Source organism: Drosophila ananassae, chromosome 3R (assembly GCF_017639315.1).
Source record: "Drosophila ananassae strain 14024-0371.13 chromosome 3R, ASM1763931v2, whole genome shotgun sequence".
NCBI lineage: Eukaryota > Metazoa > Arthropoda > Insecta > Diptera > Drosophilidae > Drosophila > Drosophila ananassae.
Window position 1 is genome coordinate 16581186 of NC_057930.1, and position 20131 is coordinate 16601316.

The window sequence follows — 20131 nt, forward strand, 5'->3', positions numbered from 1 at the left end:
AATATCATTCGTAATAACATTTATGCAAAGCTACAGTTTACAGTTTACTTGGGTCTAAAGGGTGAACCTGACCATCGCCTCGGTCAAAATTGATCAGCAAATTCGACTGATATTGGTTCCAGTGCTCTGAACGGTGCAATTTTCCCTTGGCCAGCAATCGGAAATCCTCGACTGACAAATTAATGTCGATTTTGTCGGGGGTAGCGTCCGGATCAGCGGGATACAATTCGTCCCCAGGCAAGAGATGCACAGTGCCGTCGGTGCATTTGTACATAACTGGATGGATCAGATCGGTGCCTTTGGCAGATCGCTCCTCAGCAAACTTTCGCAGACCTTCCAGAGAGCTAAAGTTAAGAAAACGGCTGAGCTCATAAAACTGCGGAGGCGGCAACCACAGCTCCCTCCTTAGGCATGCTTTAAGGTAATCCAACGGGGACCGCCACTAGAATATGAAAAACATTGAATTTATGAATTAACAAACAGAAACAAGCATATTTACGCATTCGTGCATTGCCGAGATCAATTATTTTGTCGTTTTTCTTATATTATGGTTTTCTCACCGCACAATCTTTCACTTCATAGGGTTCGATGTGGACCGTTGGCTGCTCTTCCAGAGCAGTCAAGAAAAAGGCGGTTTCAAAACGTTTTTTAAAGGTTGAGGGCGTTCGCCAGGCGGACCACTCGTGGAGGGACCACACATCCGGAACAACATCAAGCTGCTTGCACAACTCCAGAAACTGGCTGGCATCGTTGTGGACTACATGCTGCCAGTGGGCGCGATCGAATTGATCGTAAAATTTTCCGTATCCGCTGGTAGAAGTTAATGACTTTCTGTCCCGGCACAATAGAATACCAAGTTCCTCGAATGTTTCCCGTATAGCGGTCAACCGAAGGGACAGATTCCTTTAATGAGATGCATAGATGTAAATATGTTTGGCAACAAAAAATATAGTCTCATCTTACGGATCTATTTTCTTATCAGTCTCCTCTGCCTGGAAAATTTCTGGCCGTGGACCTTTCACGTGGCCCAAATCACGTAACTTGGCAGCGTCAATTTTGCCACGATGAAAATGTTCCAGCCAGGCTGGTGAATTGTCAGTAACATCACAAACTCCTCCTGGAAAGACTGATGATTCCGGCATAAAGCTGGACTTCTGAGTACGGGTCAGTAGCAGAGCCTAGAGAATGAATTCATTAACTACTTTGCATCAACAGATAGATGTTTATACTTACATTGTAATCAAAGGATTTTTGTTTCGGCGCCTGGTCCTTGGCCAGCAGGATAAGGCTCGAGGACGGGCGGATTTTAGCCAACACCTGCTTGGACATGATCGTTACTACAGCTGATATCGATAGTTTTTGATGGCCAGACAGCTGATCTACTTAGTACCCATTGGGTAACTAACGCAGTGGGTTACTTCATCGCCTATTAAATTTATTAATGGAAGCCATTTATTTTATTTTCCGTTGTTCATGCGACCTCACTATATTAATAAATAATAAATAAAAATAATTATTTGTGATCTACCTTTTCTTATTTATAATCAAGTAGTTATAAGCTACAGGGTATCAGCTACTCGAAACCATCTAACAACACTTTGGGAATAGTTTATTTTTGATTTGAGAAGCAAGTACGAAGGTTGTGGACATCGATCATGGAATATTTGTGGACTGGACTATAGACGATGGTTGCTCATAAAAAAAATGGAATGTATAGACCCTCTGCCAGCCTAATACTGGCTGCCAGGGAGGACCCCTCGGCTGAATATGACTACAGTGTATGTAAAATATTGAAATTTGTTCTAAAACCTTATAGACCTATGTACCTATCTATGTGCCTTCGATATCTTCTCTTTTAAGTTACTGCTGATTAAACGCTCGGAGCGCACTTCATATGCTTTAAATCACTGTGTATTCCCAGGTGGGGTGCTGGATCCGGAGGATGAATCTTCAGATTGGCTAAACTATTTCCGGTCATTTGGTGTCTCCGATGAACACCTCACGTCCCTTACCCAAGCTCAACAAACTCCTAGGCCGAAGTTTTTAACTGGTGGAGAGCATTTTTCCAGAGATGTAGCACTAAGGCTCACTGCTCTCCGAGAAACTTTTGAGGAGGTTGGCCTCTTAATCTGCACCAGCCAAGAGACTTTCAACAAATGGGATTACAAAGATGGACAACCGAGGACTTTGCTCCTAGAGCCAAGCGATCGTTCCGAGTGGCAAAACAAAGTGCACAACAACCCCAGTGAGTTTCTAGAGCTTTGTCGGCAGTTCAATGTCATTCCCAATCTGTGGACTCTGCAGGAATGGTCTGTGTGGAGAACAGCAGCCACTGCCTCCCGTAAATACGACACTGTCTACTATGTGACTGTTTTGGAAGAGCAGTCAGAGAAAGTAAGCCTGCTATTAGAGCCAGAGGAGGTAGACTCAGCCCACTGGATGAGCCCGTCGAAAGCTTGGTGTCGTTCCCAGGACGGAACTATTTGGCTTCCATTTACTCTTCTCTACGATACTGCCCGTCTAATGAACCTTCGTAGAAGGCAAGAGCTTCTGGACTTCGTTCAGGAAAGAATCATTCATGGTAGCACATTGGTGCAGCCCGTCTACTACCGTTGCAGTGACTGCATGTTCGGGGTGCTTCCTGGGGACGAACGCTATCCAAGTGAGCCCGGAAGCTGCACGCAATCAATAATTCTGCCTGAATCTATTGAAGAAATCAATTTAAAAACCAAGCAATATAACCGCTACATCGTGTATAACTTCCACAAGGTTGTGCTGGCTTCCAATGTCCCACCCAATGATGGTCACCTCCAGTTGCAGTCGCATGTGAACACCAAGCTGGCAAAGTTGTAGTGCAAAAGTCGGAGATATTGTAAAGTTTGGGTAAAAATATATTTCTGTTGCCTATGATTAACTTCCGTTTTTAAAATCAGCTTCTATACTACTGCAAGCGTGACACAGTTCATCATTTAATTTCATTCTTCGCTTGGAAATTATTTCTGGGTCTTCAATAGCTTCGTTCAGACGCACACCAGCCTCCGACACAGATCGGGAATACTCAATGGCGAGCAGTGTATCGGAAAGCTCCACATCCAGTGCTGACTGGCAGTGGTTACATTTAGCCTGCTCTGGATGCGTGCTCTCAGAAATTTTTCCTCCTGTTCGGAACACTGTGGATACCGTTGACGAAAAGTTCTTCTGCAGGTTGGCCACAAAGGCGGATGTGAGGTTTTGCAGACTGGCCGCGTCCCCCAGCTCTTGACCGTATCGGGAGCTTGCCATGAGCAGTGGCTGCAGTCGCTGGGCATGCACATAAAACTGCACCTCCTGCTCGGTCAAATCCTTAAGTGGTCTCAGCAGCTTAATACCGGCCGCCAGTCTGTCGTCCAAAAGAGCTACATCCAGTGCGGCACTTCCGCCACGGCCCAAGGCGATCGAAGTCAGTAGCTGAGTGGCCAGATCCACGCTTATGCTGGAGTTGAAGACATGACTGCAATGTAGCTTCTGGGCCACGGAGGCAATCAAGTTTTTGCGCTGCTGTTGGAGGTAATCCTGGCGACTTGTCAAACTGCGCAGTTGACTGAGTTTCTGGATGAGCTCATTAGATTCCTGGGCCACGGGGGAGTAGTCTTTAAGCAGTTTTAGGGAGCCAACCGGCAACCCCAGTGTAATCACGTAGAACTCGAATGCCTCATATCGTTTGGACAGCGCCTCGAGTGATTCCAAATCCGCAGGATCTCTGCCCTGTACCGGTTGATCCTCTAGATACACCATACGTGCACTGCAATGCAGCCTTTTGAATGTGTTTTGCGTCTGAGCGTAGTATAGCATGTCTAAAAGGACTAGGGACTCGGCTGAGCCGTCGACAACAAGGAGAACCTCGGCGTCTCTGGGCAGAACCTTTGCGGCACCCAGGGCGGCTCGGAATTTGTGCCTTACATACGCTAGGAAACAGTCCCGACATTCTGGAGTTCGGAAATTGAGTTGGAAGAGCTCGTCAGAGGAGATGTCACACTTGCTGCACTCCCCAGGGCTTAAGTCGATACCCGAAGGCACTGATCCCGCAACCATTGCATGGGTACCACCCTCATCCCCGAAATCGTCCTCTCCAATGCTGCACATGGCAATTATTTACGCGTATTTCACAGATTAATGAAACAAACCAGGGAGGAAATATAACATGGCTTGAGGTGATAACGAAGCAGTTTTCAAGCCATTTGCTAACCTAATTGGATATCAAAGTAAACATTTGCTGGAAGATCATAATTCTTTTTTTATATCTGCACAAACTCTTAATAATATTTTAAAACAATCTTCAACTGATATCTAAAATAAGCAATTAAATAGTATAAATAAACCTTTAATCTTCCCGTTCTTAGCTTTACTTTACTGAACAGCTGGCAACCCTGCGTCGCTGTTATCGGCAGCGCTACCGATAACGATTACTGACTCTCTTCAGAAGCAACCTTGCAACAGAAAAAGTTCAGTGAAAAACACAAAAATAGCAGTTTAAAACTATATTTTGTTGTACAAGAATTAATCATAAGTTTAATTTAAGGCCTAAGGTATGTCCGTAAAGTGATTGTGTCAGGGAAACTCAGTACTAAGCAACCTTAATTTGGGCGCAAAAAACTGGGTGCTGCTGGGACATATGTGAACTGTAGTGGTGTGCGTGCGACTGCCTATATGTGTGCTCGTCTCGTACGCAAGCAAAAAGTATCGGGTAGCAAAATCGAGAAACTTTCTTATTGACGATAGCTGGGGAAGAAGAAGAAGCAGCTACACTGTGACATTTAATTAAAGGGCAGCGAAAAGCGGCGAAAAGTGAAGTAATTGGTGTCATTTAATTTCAGCAAACCCAAGCGGAACCCAACTCGTCTTCAAGAAGTCAGAGAAGAATAGAAAGCAGTGTAGAAGTGTCGCCTGTGCGACAGAGGTCATCTTAAAAATACATTTTCGGGCGTGTGTGCATGTGAGTGCCCCCGAGCTCGGTTAACCCCCACCCAGACCAAATCTGCCTAGACCAACGCAGCCAACAATCAACTAAAACACAACCAATAGTACCATCCCGCCTCAGGATGATTCTGGAGAATTCGGACAAGCTCAAGGACTGGTTGAGCGTGGTCCTGGAACCTCTGTAAGTTCAAATAGAGTTCCTACTAGCAGTAATCAATTCTTAAACTAATATATAACTACTTCTATTAACAGCTGCGATGCGGACTCTTCGGCCTTGGCGCGCTATGTTATCGCGCTATTAAAGAAAGACAAATCGGATAAGGATCTTAAGCGGATTATGATCGAACAATTGGATGTCTTTTTATCGGAGGAGACGACGCGCTTTGTGGAGCGCCTTTTCGATGCCATTGCCAGCGAGGAGTACCTGACGCTGCCCGCTCCCGTTCCGACGGTAACTGGAGCTGCCTCTGAGCTGGATCTCGACCAGGAACTGGCCCTGGCTATCGACGGGGCCCAGGACGAAATCGAGGCCGTGCTTGCTGCCGACTCCCCTCCGCCACTACCAAAAGAGAATGTGATAACCCCCGATAGCAATCAGGCGCAACAGGAGAAGGTAAGCCACGATGCCATCGAGGCAGAGGCCTTATCGTTTACCAGCCAGGAAGCCAGCATTGCCTCGAATCCCGCGACTGACGCCAAGTCCGCCTTTGATGTAAGCACTTTTCACTCCTTTTTTTAAAATTTTAATAACTCTTGTCCTACTCTTTGCAGCACAAAACCAAAGAATCACACAACTCACAGTCCGCCTCCCACTACCATCACCACCACGTACGCAGCGCTAGCCCACCAGGCAGGAGCAGCGGGGTAAGTGGAAATGGAGGTGCAGCGGGCGGTGGCAGTATGGCGACTGGCTATGCCGACAAGGAAAACCAACCGCGTGACAGTCGACGGCGCCGTGCCTCCTTGCGTTCGCGATCCCGATCACGGTCGAGATCTAACGAAAGATCCTTCCGACGATCCCGGTCCCGCGATCGCCGGGTCAACGAACGTGAGAAAACCCAGCGTCAGTTTCGCAACAAATCCCCGCCAGGTTCGCAGACAGACAACCGTCATCATGGGCGTCGCAACTTTGACCGCCGGCGCATCGGTGGGAATGCGGATGACCGTCCACGCTTTGGCAACAACAAAGGCCGGAGGTCGCATAGCAGATCCATGTCTCCAGAGCGCAACATGAGACGCAACCAAAACTCCCCTGATCGAGTTACAGCTGGGCAAGGTATCCAAGCACCAGCTCTAGTGGCACCACCTACACCCGTCGAGCATCCTGCCGCCCATCCCCGACAGAGATGTCGCGACTTTGATGAGAAGGGCTATTGCGTGAGAGGCGAGACGTGCCCTTGGGACCACGGAATTAACCCTGTCGTCTTCGAGGGAATCAACAACTCGGCACTGATGATGTCCATGCGCGAGTACAATCCGGATGCACCAGAAATTTGGGCCCGTGGCGGAGGACCTCCGCCAGGAGCTGGCCAAGGACCAGTGCCACCGCCTGCACAGGCGGGTCCGGCCAACATTAATCCCTTCAGTGGTAGTGTGCGTCCTAATGCGTTGATGAGTGGATCGGGACCCAATCCGCTGGGTGTGCCCAACCCCGCTGACTATGCCCGTAACTCGGGCGCTCCACCGCCACCGCCTTCCATGATGCCATTCCCCTTCAATCCAACGGCCGTGACAACTCCGCTTCAACGCCAGCTTATACCCATACCTGTGGTGGATGGGGCACCCTCTGGTGGCGTGGCTGAGATCGGGAAGCGGCGGTTCGAACTGGAAGACACAGTGGCTATTGCAGACGTTCCCTCCAAGCGAAAGGTGCCTATCAACAGCCGACTGGGGCCGAGAGTCAACCCCAATATGCAGCAACACAACAGTTCCTTGGAGTTGCGCAAGGTGCCCCGCGGACTCAACACTATTGCTCATTTGAACAACCACTTCGCCAAGTTCGGCAAGATAGTGAACATCCAGGTGTCTTACGAGGGCGATCCGGAGGCAGCTATTGTTACGTTTTCCACGCACGCGGAGGCGAATGTCGCCTATAGAAGCACCGAGGCAGTTTTGAACAACCGGTTCATTAAAGTCTTCTGGCACAACGATAGCAGCGGAGTTGAGGTGGGCCAACTGAATCCTATGGGCGGTGGAGTGGGCGGAGGTGGCGGAGGCGGAAGGAAGAACACAAGCCAGTACCATTTGCATAACGTGCCTGCAATGCCGACTCCCAACGCTGACAGTGCCAAGATTAGCAATGCAAATCCCCTGACCGAAGCAGGAGCGGCGAACAATGCAACGCCTTTGGCGGAACAGGCCAGCACAGCGGCCCCAGCCTCCATGCGCCTCAAACTTAATGCGGCAGCGCCAAATGCAGGAGCAGCGGGTGGAGCGACAGGAGCTGCGGGCCGTCCTCTGAATCCTGCCACGTTGCGTAAGAAGCAGGAGGAGCAGCAGAAGGCGGTACACCAGCTTGCCAACGGACTGCGGAAGCGCAAACAGGAACTGCTTCAGAGCTACCTCAAGCAGATGAAAACAGCTCTGGAGTTGGTGGAACGAATGGATCCCCAAGACCCCCAGAGGGCTCCCACATTGGAAACTATCAAAGTACTGCAGCAGACCATCGACAAAATGCGGAAGGACGTCCATGCGGACCAGGACCAACTCCAAGCCCAGATCCAACAGCAGCAGCAGCAACTACCGCCTATTAAGAAGACTAAGGAGCAACAGAAGAAGGAACTGCTGGATATGGAGCTGGAGCTGATCGCGCAGCAACAGGAAGGAAACGATACGACAGCCATACAGAAGCGACTGGAGGAACTGCAACGAAACCTAGGTGTTGGCGGCGGCCAGGCCGGAATGAACCCCAAGGCACCGCACTTTGCATCCGCACCTGGAGCCGCGGGTGGCGTTGGACGGAAACGACCAAACCTTCCCGAAGGACCAACGCGTGTGGACCGGCGACCAAAGGCCATAGTAGTCACCGGATTTGCGGCCGAGGAGGCGGACTTTGTCCTGGGACACTTCAAGGTATGCCTCTACTATTAAGTAACCGAAATAAATATACATTATTTTGTTATCCACAGAACTTTGGTGAGATTTCCAAGCATGATGTCGACCGTGAGATTCCGCAGCTAATACTCTCGTATGCTACCCGCCTTAATGCCGAGCAGGCCGTGCTCCGAGGCAAAATGTACAAAGACAAGCGTCTTCAGGTTAGTGGTGAACTTCAGTAAGTGGAGGAATCGCAACTATTTTTATGCTACGTCTCTGTAGATTTCGTGGGCTCCGGTGGTGACACCAACGCCAGCCCCCATGGTGGCGCCTGTCGACAAAACTCAATCGCCAGCTCCCGGCACAACCGGCCTTGGGAACCCCAAAGAGTTTATTCAGTCCGTCAGCGAGAGTGAAAGCCTTTTGGGCAGCGACACCTTACCGGAGCTGCGTTTGGAGGATGAAGAGGAGGATGAGGAGTCCGAGGACCGTTCCTGGCGTCGTTGATGCACTGCCCTGCGCTACTAAAGCGTCCAAGCAAGCTCCATGTGGCTCAGAAGTGTTAGGAAACCCTTAACATGTATTTGTTGTTATTCTATATCTAACTGCGGTGTGTGCGGCCGTGCTATGAAGGAGAACTGCAATGCACTCGGCACACTTCCGCCATAATTAAACGCTCTAAATATTACTAATATTTTACTGAACATAAGTTATGAAATGCATAAAAATACGAATGAGTTTATAGCTAAGCCTAAGTCCGAAATAACAACACATAAAACTACAACTTTAAACGCGAAATTCAACCAAATCCATATCTCTGCTAGAGACGAAACATTGGTTAAGAGTCGTAATTCTTTGTATTTACACATTTTTCACTCTATCCTTTTCTTAAATACAAATATATATACCTATATATAATTGTTAAGATTTTATGTTGAGTTAAAGCTATAAAAACACTAAAAAACAAACAAAAAAATTGCAAAACAAAAAGTCCCCAAAAACAAGCGCAATGAAAAGTCAAAAATAATAACAAAAAAAGAGAAAAACATCGTAGAAACGAAAAAGCAAAACAGCAAGTTATATAGAGAGATATAATAAAGTAAATAGTTTCGTATTTCAGGATAATAAAATGTTGTTTGAATTGGATTTAAAGTATGGATGGATATGGATATAACCAAAAGGGGGAAAATTTGATGAGGCCACAATTCCACAGCAGTTACTAAAAACTGTACCTTCGGACTGAAATTTTAAATTTAAAAATCTCAACTCTTAAAAGTATATTAAAAAACTTTTTAAATTAAATCTCCAGCTTCCCCAAATTTAAAACTAAAATTTATTTGAATGAAAAGTTGTAGTATGACTTCTCCCAAGAAGAAGGAGCATATTGAAAAGATATATCACTGGATTGGAATGATATATTGTGATTTATTCAAAAACCAATTGGGGTTCCAAAAATGACGTCATAACTACAAGTTCACCTTCTCTTATGGTTCCGTGCTTCTTATCGATGGTCTTATCGATAACATCGATAAAACTAATCTGTGCCTCCTCTACTTTGACCGAGGCGCGATTAAATGTTTGTTTATTTCGGAGAAACTCATGAATGACGGCAATTTTAAAATGTTTACGCCATGCCCAAATCGCCTTACAACGTTGCTACTGCGCTAATACTGGAAAAAACATAGAAATGAAGTTCCTCAATGTAGCCGAGAAAAACGACGCCGCTAAAACGATTTCCGGACTCCTGTCGAATGGAACAGCACGGCGGGTAAGCCAATGTACATCTAAGCACTGTTGGACAAGCTTCTTAAACACTCCTTTTTATTTTCAATCAGCGTGAGGGTTACTCTGTGTACAACAAGGTGTATGACTTTGAGGCGGTTGTGCGCGGCAGCAACTCTAAGATGGTGATGACATCCGTTTCCGGCCATCTGATGCAACTAGAGTTCTTGGTTTCCTTTCGTAATTGGCGCAATGTCGATCCCGGCTCTCTTTTTGATGCTCCTGTGCGGAAGTCTGTCGGTAAGGACTACGAGCCAATAAAGCGCACACTGGAACGCGAGGTACGCGGTTGTCAGGGTCTAATTATCTGGACGGATTGCGATCGAGAAGGCGAGAACATCGGGTACGAGATCATTGACGTCTGTCGTGCCATCAAACCCAATATTACAGTATACCGAGCTAATTTCTCGGAAATTACGACGGTAGCAGTTCGCAGAGCACTGCAACAGCTTGGTCAGCCAGACAAGCGCCAGAGCGATGCGGTGGACGTACGCTCAGAGCTCGATCTTCGCACGGGTGCCGCCATCACTCGGTTCCAGACCATGCGATTTCAACGTCTGTTTCCTGCGAAGATTGCCGACAAGCTCATCTCTTATGGAAGTTGCCAGATCCCCACTCTAGGATTCGTGGCAGAGCGGTACAAGGAGGTTGAGGCCTTCGTTTCGGAACCATTCTGGAAAGTTAAAGGTATTCAAACTCTTTATCGCAGAATGTATACATTGAAATATTTTATTTTAAATAAAATATGTGTTAACAAGTTTTCCTTTTAAGTGATTCATACAATCGACGACCTAACCGTCGAGTTTAATTGGGCGAGAAACAGGCTCTTTGACAAGGAGGCCTGTGAAAACTACTTGCTGCTCTGTCTAGAGGTGCCCGCTCCGCGTGCACTTGTGGAGAGTGTAACCGTGAAGCCAAAGCACAAATGGCGACCCACACCTATGGACACAGTGGAAATGGAGAAACTGGGCTCACGAAAACTGAAACTTTCTGCAAAGGAAACTATGACAATAGCCGAGAAGTTGTATAGCAAGGGTTTTATTAGCTATCCCCGTACAGAGACGAATCAGTTTTCCAAGGAGTTTGAGCTTCTGCCGCTTGTTGAAATGCAAACGGGTAACGCTGCATGGGGACCCTTTGCCCAGCGAGTGGTGGAGTGGGGTCCGAATCCCCGAAATGGGAACAAATCCGATCAGGCGCATCCTCCCATTCATCCCACCAAGGCTGCAGATAGTACGTATCCGAAAAAAAATATATCTGAAATAATTACTGTAATCTGTTTTTATTTTGATAGATCTTCAGGGAAACGAGGCTCGTGTTTACGAACTGGTTGTCCGACACTTTCTTGCCTGTGTCAGTAAAGACGCTGTTGGTTCTGAAACTCTAGTAAACATTGACATTGCCGGGGAGAAGTTTACGGCCAACGGGCTAGTGATCCATGAACGAAACTACCTGGACGTTTATGTGTACGACAAGTGGAGCGCCAAGCAAATTCATCACTACGAGCGAAATCAGCGCTTTGAACCGACGGAGGTGTCACTTCATGAAGGCGCCACAACTGCTCCGCCTCTGCTGACGGAAGCCGACCTTATCGCTCTGATGGAGAAGCATGGAATCGGAACGGATGCGACACATGCAGAGCATATCAACACTATTAAGGAGCGTGGTTACATCGGAATGGTAGACAAGGGTGCCTTAGTACCAGGTGTGATCGGCATGGGTCTTTACGAAGGCTATGGTGCCATGGAATTGGCTCTAGCCAAGCCTCAGCTAAGAGCGGAATTCGAGCTGGACCTCAAACTCATTTGCCAAGGGCAAAAGGACCCAAAGGCAGTGCTCGCCGATCAAATTACCAAATATAAGCAATCATATCAGCAAATCACCGACAAGATTACCGCAATGGATGCCAAAATTGCTGCACGTATTAATGAGATGCCAGCAGAAAATACTTCAGGTCAAGAAGGAGCCCAGGGCAGTGAACAGAACCAGCCTGCGATGCAGACGCTGTTTCAGTGCCCCAAGTGCAACGTGGCTCCGCTTGCTCTAAAGGCCAAAAAGAACCAGCAAGGCTGGTACATTGGCTGCACAAACTTTCCAGATTGCAAAAACGCTGTTTGGCTACCCTCAGAGTGCAAAGATGTGACGGTGACGAATGAATCCTGCTCCAGATGTGGGGACAGTCACCGCTTGCTAAAATTCCGCTTTAGCACGCCCTATTATCGCGGAGTCTTCAACACGCCCCATGGCTGGTACAAGACATGCCTGCCCTGCGACAATCTCTTTCGGTCGACATTTAACATCAATTTGGAATCTGTAAAGCGTGTGGGCGGTATTGTAGATGAGGCAAGAGGCGGTGGTGATAGCTGGGGACCGGGACCTGGTGGTGGTGGAGGAGGAGGAAGTGGAAGGGGACCTGGGGGTGGTGGAGGAGGGAGTGGATCGGACGGAAGACCTGGCGGAGGTGGAGGAAGCCGAAATCTTGGCTCTGGAGGTGGTTTAACCTGGGGTTCTGAAGGAAGTAACGATGTGAATCCTACACGGAAAGGAAAAAAACCTGGAACTGGAGAAACCAAACCCAAGAAACCACCAAGCGAACCAAAACCAAAAAAGGCATCTAAAAGCTCCGAAAATAAAAACACGAACAGTAAATCAGCAAAGACTATTCGAAACTACTTCAGTGCTGCATCAAGCTCACCTGCAAACGAGTTGGACGGATTCTTCGATAGTAATGATGGTTTTGAAGAGGCCATGTTGATTGCTGCCGACACACTGGACGCGGATCGAGTGCAATCGCAATCCTCAAACGTGGTTGAACTGGATGATGATATAGCCGCTGCCTTTGCTGCAGACGATGATGCTGAGTTTGAGGCTTTAGTAAATGGAGGGAACAGAGATGAAGACCAACTGGATATGAGTCTTTCTGCCTGGGTGAAAGAGCAGGATGATGCCAACGAGCGTCCCATGGTGTGGGGAAGTCGAGCACGGGCATCCTCCAATGTGGCTTCTACACCTCCACCAAAACCAGCCCCCAAGCGAGCGAAATGGGACAGTACAGATTGGGATGTTCCTTCCTCGTCAGCTCCGATGTCAGAATCACCATCGGTGCTGTGCACTGGATGTCAACAGGCAGCTATTCAACTTACCGTTCGTCGCGATGGGCCCAATAAAGGCAGGCAATTTTATAAATGTCCCAAGCCCGACGAGTGCAAGTTCTTTCAGTGGGCTGATGAGCAGCCTGCTGCTCCTAAGCACAACAGCAACAATTCTTCCTCGTCTACCTCATCGTCTTCTTGGGGAACCAACCGTGTGACCACACTGTCTAGCCACTCACAAAACAGCTCTTCCCAGTATCGTAACCAAGGCTCAATGCGTTCCAATTCGAGCAGCACAGTCACAATAACTAAAACAAAAACCACAACTACAAATACTCCATCCCATGATGGAGAGGAAGTCAAGTGTAATTGCGGACAACTGGCCAGTAGGCTGATTGTTCGCAAAGATGGACCCAACCAGGGCCGGCCTTTCTTCGGTTGCCCCACACGGGAATCATCTTGTGGTTTCTTTAAGTGGGACGACGAAAATCCAAATCAAGGTAATATTTGAATCCTTAATTTTCTTGAAAAGTTTAGCTAAATTATTTATTCCTAAAGGTGGAGCTAGCAGTGGTTACTCATGGGGAAGTGGCAATCGAAATGTTCCTTCCAAAGCTACAAACAAATCCGAAGGATCCAAATCCCGAAAGTGTGGGCTTTGTCGCCAAGAAGGACATACACGCAGCAAGTGTCCCCGTAAGAATGATTTTGATATGTAGATAGTATCTGCATTACTATGTAGAGATACAGATACTTGTATTTATGTAAATAAAGTGTAAAAAACAAAAAGATTAATTAAAAATTGGAAAAAATAATTAAATGACTTTTTAGCAATGAGGAAGTACGTGGTTGGCAGAGGCAGAGCTTGTCTCTTTGGAATCCAATAAACTCTAATAGTATATTCTGGTATATTTTCAAAATTTTGACATTTATTGGAAAGAGCTTAACACATTGCATAGACTTTAGAATCTAGTGCTTCCATGTCCTATTTATACATACACATATGTAGCAAGGATAACATAGGATATTTTAAGCACACATACAATATATTACAAAGAAAGTAGCTTTGAATGTATGAAAAAAATTGATAAATAAAATAAATTATAGAGCCTCCCCAATGGACAGCAATTAAATTCGCATTTCATCAACTATATGAGTTGAGTATATAATCCAGGAATTAAAATTTGTTTACATTTTATTTGGTTTTGTTTTAAATTTATAACATTAAATACGTTTTTTTTGTAATGGAAGAAGTAGAATTGGTTAGGAAACACCCACACATATAATTGGTTTCAATAGCTAGTTGACGAATTTCATTTAAAAATATATATATATATAAATAAAAGTTAATAAATAGTTTACTTAGTAAGTTACTGAACAGTTTGAGATGCATTGGATTGGTAGCGAGTCATTGAAAAATACCATTAAGTACAGTACATATGTATTCTTAAACTAAATATATGCGATGTTCGGTCTGGAATGGACAGGTTGGATTCGTTCTTGGAGTTAAATAATTATATGTTTATAATTAAACAGCAATAGAGACACATGTTGTCATGTTCACTGAAATTGAACATCAATTTTCGAAAATCTAATTCACAAAAATGTGTTTTTGGAAAACGAATCTTCAAGTGGCGTTTGATATTGGAAGCTTATTGCTTGAGTTGCAATTGACACCAGTTCAATATGTTATTTGAGATTAAATCACGAAATCAGTTTAGTTTGGAATCTTAGATTTCGACTTCTGGCGTAAATTGGCGTCAAAAGTAAATCTCCTCCTCTTCGGCCTTGGCCCGCGGTGCTGTCCCACCGCCTACTCCAATGCCGGTCGTTCGGGCGATTCCCGTCCGACTGCTCGTCGGAGTCCGTTGCATATAATGAACGGTGGAGTCCGTCCGAGTTACTGCACTCGTAGTGGGCGTGGCCGCTGTCGTTGTCTGCTGGATAATCGCCGGGGAGCTGCCCGTACGCGAATGCTGCGGGACTATGCCCGATGGAGTCGTTGCACTATTTGCGGATGTGACTGCCCTCCTGTCCGCCAATTTAAGGGGAAACATCTGCTGCACACTGCCCGAAGACACAGACGGAGAGGCGCTATTAAAGCTGGCGGATTTGTCTACCCGAGAGCTGGAACTGCCACTCGAAGACAGCGAAGAGAGCTTCATGGGAATCTTCTGCTTAACTAGAGTTGCGTTAGCCTTTGGCGCATTATTCGCGCTAAGTAAATTCACGGGCGGAGTCTTGCAACTAGAGGGGCCACTCAACCATTTCTCTTTTCGACGATCTACAGTGCCGGTCACGCTTGGCGTTGTGTTTCCTGGTCCTGGGGCGCCTGTGTCGAGTTCGTGACCATCCTCTAGAGAGGCAATCGGAGCTAGGGGACCAGGATGTTGGGGATGATTGGTGTTGACCGGAGGTAAAGGAGTGCTGGGCGAAAGAAGCAAGCCTTGGCTTGAGAGCAACTCCATTTTCCGGTAGAGTTGCTCGCGTTGCTGACGCACATCCTCTTGCTCGGCCTTGATCTGTTGCTGCAGTTTCAACTGTTGAGCCCGCATCTCGTTAAGCTCGTCTTGTTGCTGCTTTTGTTGCCGCTGCCACGCGGTCTTCTCCTCCTGCAACTTGTCCTGTAGATTGCGTAGCTCCTCTAACTGATCCTTGTGTGTGTATGCGCTGGACCGAGGACTCTCCCTGTAGAGAGCTAGCTGCAACTGAAGACTGTGAATGCTGGTCATCTGCTGCGATATGATGCAAAGCAATGTCTGCAGATGGTGCGACACCTGCAGCACTGCATAGTTATTCTCCAGAGGCTGCTCCGGCTGCTTCGACTCCCGCTTCTCTTCAAGCTCCTGGAGTCGAGGTGTAAGCACTAGCTTAGCACCGAGTTTTCCCCGCTTTTCGTCAAATCCAGCAAAGGTTTCCGCTCGTTTCGGCAGAGTGGGCGATGAGAACTGTTCACTTTGCTTCTCGCTTACGCTGCTTAGTGCTCGTGGCACTGGCTGACCCGTAACTGCCGAGTATATGGTGGATGCCAGTTGGCTTATGTCCTGCACTGTGTTTAGGACTCGGCGCCAAAGCTCATTCGTATCGCAATCAGCGGTAACAAGATCCTTGTATGAGCCGAAAGCCGCCAAAAAGCTTGCTGCACTACCGCCATTAGCGGTACCAGTCACATCGCCAAAGGGTTGCTGCTCCTTGAGCAGATTCAGCTGCAACATAAGCTTCTCCTCCAGCAGCAATGCCTGCTCGATATCCTTTTGCCGCATCTTCTCGATAGTTTCACGCCTGTTGACGCCGATTCTCAGCTTTTCTTCTGCTGTGAGATCTTCCGCTTCAATGATATCCGTGGCCGGACAATCGAGTACAGCTTGTCGGATAGTCTGGATCCATGTGTTTTTGTCTTTTGGCGTTTGCACCTTCAGCTCGTACATCTCAGGGAAGTCCGGATTGGAGCTAATGATGTATATGCCTCGGGATTCGGTGCCAGCCTTTTCGCGAATGAGCAATTTTTGGAGCGGCACCACTCCGGCCTTATGTTCCGGGGTGAAAAACGAGTATTTGTTGTGGCCAGAGTTCTCACTAAGGAAGCATAGGCAATCAGTGAGTACTACCACCAGGACCAGTTGCGTCTTGGCCCTGCCCTGCATCAAAGTTGCCAAGCCATCGAACTTCAGGCGTCGCCGCGACTCCACGCCGAGTTCCGTTTTACGGAAGGGTTTGTTCTTGTAAATAGCAAACGATTTGGGGTCCACACGTCCATAAATCTCCAACTGCCGTTCCCGCAACTCCTTCTCCGCCACGCAAGCATCTACATCCACTAGGAGGGACTTAACCAAGTTTAGAGCATGCTGTAGTTTGTCCGTCTCCAACTTGTTATCCCGAGCGCTCTTCAGCAGGGGTTCAATCAATAGTGGATACTTGGTGAGACGCTGCGTCACAAACAGGATGCACTCAGGGATGCCCTTTTTCTTTAGGAGCGGATTTTGAAGGCAGTGTTTGTACCACTCGGCGAAGCTCTGCTCAGTCAGACACAATTTAAACTGCTCCAGCGCACTGCGATGATTGGCACAGAACTCGCCGTAGGCCAGCCTCAGGCACTGCGCCTGCTCCAGAGAAAAGAAGTCCAGCAGAATGTCCGCAATGCTGTCCACCATCGGCTGCTCACGCTGCTTGAGGCGCAGTTGACGTAAAAAGCATGTGTGCAGATCGGTGAGCTGCTGCAGCCTCGGGAACATGCTGTTCAGGTTAAGGGACGGAAAATGCCGTTCTAGACTCTCGACAAACACCTTCTGCATAACAATCAGCGTTTGGCAGTGGTGCTTTTCGGTCATGATGAATTCGTAGATGTGCTCCTGCCGTTTGATCTGCAGCTCCTTGAGTGATTTGAGCAACTCCTTTGGCACCCCAGGTGTCCATGAGTCATGTTCCTTGAGGACGATACCGAGGGACGGGTCGGCGCCCAGATCCTGGGCCTCAATAGGTGGTTCATTAAGAAATTGAAGATCGGAGCGGATGAGCGGCTGATCCTCTGGATTGCTAAACGCACCGGCATCGGGACCATCGTAGAAGTCCTGGCCGGATGCCATCTTTCGTACCTTGCACTCCAGGTGATGCTCCTTGATCTGGGCCAGTGTGATGTTTGCTCCGCACACGTCGCAGGCGCTTAGTTGTCCCCCGACTAAAGATTTCGACTTTGTTTTGGGCTTCTTTTTCCGAAAGAAGAGGGAGCCGCGCTTCGGGCGCTTCTCTGCGTTGTCGTAGACCTCGATCTTGTGGGATGCGTGAGAGCGCAACAGACTCTGGTTCTCATCTTCGCTGTCCGTCAGATGGCGGGCGATCGCCTTGATGTCCTCCTTGGCGATGATCGAGCTGGTGGAGATGCTCTTCTGCAGTGGTATTCGGCTAATTATCTCCGTGGCCAGGCTCCTTTTGGCTGCAATCCGCTCGAAATCCCGCGCCAACTCCGCCTCATTAAGCGAGTGGGTGGAAATGCCTGGAAACAATCGACTTGGTTAGTAATTACTAATCGTAAAGGTTTCGATTCGGAACTGCCAATGCCAGAGAGCCTCAGATAACAGGCCTTTGTGGAATTTCTTATCGAAATTGAAACTAACTTGGCCCCTCAGTCCCTACACTTTTTATTATCGGCATATCAATTTCAAAAATGAAAATAATTTTGTTTCTTCCTAAAATATTCCTAATATTATAAAAACAATGTCTTTCCTACTGTAGCCATTCGTAAATTGTTAATTTGAAGATATTTTGTAGGGTGTGACATATGTCGAAGACCTCAAAAACATACATTCGTCTCTCGTTTATAATTACTTTTTCACCTTTATGACTGGCCATAAAACAAACGCAACGGACATAAACAAAAAAATAGCAACAGTGCAATTTTTGATGTATTTTTTAAACGTTTGAAGACTGAATTCCTAACTCACTCTGGGTACTCTATTATAAACCAAAACTCTGAACAAAAATATTTCTATATTCTTAGAAATAAAACAAAAGGAATATATACCTCCGGTGCTATTTCTCGCCGACCTTCGCCGCTGTTCGGTGACACGGATCGTCTCCTGCTCCTCGCTGTCCAAGCTGGATAGACTGACGCTTTTGTTAGTGCAGTCGCCGCCGCCGTCGTCCACCGCTGTCCAGGACTTCCTGCGATCGGTGTGCAGGAGCAGACACTGCTGCGGCGCATTCGATGTCCACATTGCATATTGGGAAGAATGAGCACCGTGTGCTCCAGAGCCCGTACCTGCACCTGTAAGATCTGGTAACGAGGAGCTAAGAAGGGCAGCGGAAAGCATGTTATGGTTTCCCAAACCATCTTGCATGGGGTGGCTGGATGTGGAGGAGTTTTTCATTTGGACCACCGTCTCGCGGATACTCTGCAGCTGACTGAGTGTGTCCTCAAATATGTTGTTGTACTTGGAGGCGAGTGCCGGACTGTGTGGTGTCACATTAATGGTGGGTATCATGTTGTTGTTGATGTTATTATGCTGAGGTGCAGGAGTGATCACTGAAGGGGGAACTGGAACCGGAGCCGACTCGACAGGCGGGGCAGGAGCGTTAATGACGGGTATACAGTAGTTCTGGCTCTCAACGGTCACCCGCTGGACACCGTTTACAGCCGAAGAGGGGGAAGTGTTAGGATCGCTGCAGTTAGAGTTTAGAAAATCGGTCACTACATCGCCGTCGCTGTCGTCGCCTGCGTTATCCATAATCCCCTAGTTTGCACACAGCTTTAGTGCCGATCTCTTTTGTTTGGCAGCTGGAACCCTAGAAAAAGAAAGTTTAGTATACGACACGCTCTCACACCCACACAGGCAGACCCACAAACGAACCACGTACAACAAAACTCGCGTATGCACTTGTTCTCCGATTTTCCTCTCCTCTATCGATTTTCCTCCAACCCCTGCGACACCTTGTTGCGCGGGGAAATTGTTGCGCCTTTTCCAGGACTTTGTCACTTGTCCTTGCACTACTTCAGCTCAGCCTAAAACAACAACACAACAACACCTCGCAGTGGTGCGTGGGAGACGAAAACAATGCAAATCGAACGAAGGCTGCAGCGGAGGTCAAGTGGGGGAGGGAAAAATTAATACGTTGCACTTATTCGAGAACTGTTAGCGGTACGGGCTGGTTAATGCTTTTATTTTATGTTTTTATTTTAATTTTGTTTGAGACACATTCAGAGCTCAGAGCTCCGTAGTTCTATATTGGTATTTATTACGATAACAGAAACGGTCTTCTAAAATTCTGCATTCCTGCTGTTAACATTATGTTAACCTATGTTTCTCTGTTAAAATTCCAGAGTTGCCATACCTATTTATACAGCCACATCATAATGGGTCAAATAAATATGCGTTGTATAACGATATTTTTAAATAATTTATGTACGCGTGAGAAAAAAACGAAGGTTTTAAAATAAGAAATTTAAATGAACTAACATTGTTCATTATAATTAATAAATTGAGCTATATTTAAATATGTAAAAATATTTTGTAAGAAAATGTATACTAACTTGAATTTTTAATTTCTTTGCTGTTGTTTTTCATTAGTTTTAATATGAAAATAAAGACTAGCTCCTCCCGCATCAGATTATTATACAAATAATTTAATCCAAGCTTAAAACATTTAGGCGAAGGAGCCTCACAAACGACACCAAGGATCCAATAGTCGGGGAAACTAAAGGAAATCGGGCGAACAAAAATGTATTTAATTCCGTTAAGAGTCTCTAAAAGTATGCAACGAATATTATTTTT

General features: G+C 46.9%; 6 protein-coding genes across 10 annotated transcripts; 3 read left to right on the forward strand and 3 right to left on the reverse strand.

Moving 5' to 3' along the window:
• Positions 1-2: 2 nt before the first annotated feature.
• Positions 3-1476, reverse strand: LOC6498436 (nucleoside diphosphate-linked moiety X motif 19). 2 transcript variants are annotated; one of them, XM_001962780.4, is made up of 4 exons: positions 1234-1476; positions 964-1178; positions 561-903; positions 3-442 (listed from the first exon to the last, which is right to left on the reverse strand). In XM_001962780.4, the coding sequence occupies exons 1-4, from the start codon at positions 1327-1329 to the stop codon at positions 38-40; spliced, it is 1059 nt and encodes a 352-aa protein (XP_001962816.1). In that variant the 5' UTR covers positions 1330-1476; the 3' UTR covers positions 3-37. The 2 variants fall into 2 exon arrangements, with proteins under 2 accessions (XP_001962816.1, XP_014762128.1); XM_014906642.3 differs by having other exon boundaries at positions 301-442; positions 500-903.
• Positions 1477-1592: 116 nt separating this feature from the next.
• On the forward strand, positions 1593-2914 carry LOC6497068 (nucleoside diphosphate-linked moiety X motif 19). The gene is made up of 2 exons (XM_001962779.4): positions 1593-1778; positions 1861-2914. The coding sequence occupies exons 1-2, from the start codon at positions 1686-1688 to the stop codon at positions 2851-2853; spliced, it is 1086 nt and encodes a 361-aa protein (XP_001962815.2). The 5' UTR covers positions 1593-1685; the 3' UTR covers positions 2854-2914.
• Positions 2869-4323, reverse strand: LOC6498435 (cytoplasmic tRNA 2-thiolation protein 2). Its single transcript, XM_001962778.4, has one exon. It carries the CDS (start codon positions 4120-4122, stop codon positions 2911-2913), a length of 1212 nt encoding a protein of 403 aa, XP_001962814.1. The 5' UTR covers positions 4123-4323; the 3' UTR covers positions 2869-2910.
• Positions 4324-4445: 122 nt separating this feature from the next.
• On the forward strand, positions 4446-9117 carry LOC6497069 (zinc finger protein swm). 2 transcript variants are annotated; one of them, XM_001962777.4, is made up of 6 exons: positions 4446-4565; positions 4854-5137; positions 5209-5668; positions 5728-8028; positions 8085-8213; positions 8275-9117. In XM_001962777.4, exons 2-6 carry the CDS (start codon positions 5079-5081, stop codon positions 8497-8499), a joined length of 3174 nt encoding a protein of 1057 aa, XP_001962813.1. In that variant the 5' UTR covers positions 4446-4565; positions 4854-5078; the 3' UTR covers positions 8500-9117. The 2 variants fall into 2 exon arrangements, with proteins under 2 accessions (XP_001962813.1, XP_032310880.1); XM_032454989.2 differs by lacking the exon at positions 4446-4565 and having other exon boundaries at positions 4650-5137.
• Positions 9118-9519: 402 nt separating this feature from the next.
• LOC6497070 (DNA topoisomerase 3-alpha) lies at positions 9520-13681 on the forward strand. Its single transcript, XM_001962776.4, has 5 exons — positions 9520-9760; positions 9828-10461; positions 10546-11007; positions 11069-13366; positions 13425-13681. The coding sequence occupies exons 1-5, from the start codon at positions 9596-9598 to the stop codon at positions 13583-13585; spliced, it is 3720 nt and encodes a 1239-aa protein (XP_001962812.2). The 5' UTR covers positions 9520-9595; the 3' UTR covers positions 13586-13681.
• Positions 13682-13757: 76 nt separating this feature from the next.
• Positions 13758-19625, reverse strand: LOC6498434 (rho guanine nucleotide exchange factor 18). Of its 3 annotated transcripts, none has more exons than XM_032455219.2 (3): positions 19218-19625; positions 18385-19145; positions 13758-17856 (listed from the first exon to the last, which is right to left on the reverse strand). In XM_032455219.2, exons 2-3 carry the CDS (start codon positions 19085-19087, stop codon positions 14627-14629), a joined length of 3933 nt encoding a protein of 1310 aa, XP_032311110.1. In that variant the 5' UTR covers positions 19088-19145; positions 19218-19625; the 3' UTR covers positions 13758-14626. The 3 variants fall into 3 exon arrangements, with proteins under 3 accessions (XP_032311110.1, XP_001962811.3, XP_032311111.1); XM_001962775.4 differs by having other exon boundaries at positions 19211-19625; XM_032455220.2 differs by having other exon boundaries at positions 19203-19625.
• Between the last annotated feature and the right edge of the window lie 506 nt (positions 19626-20131).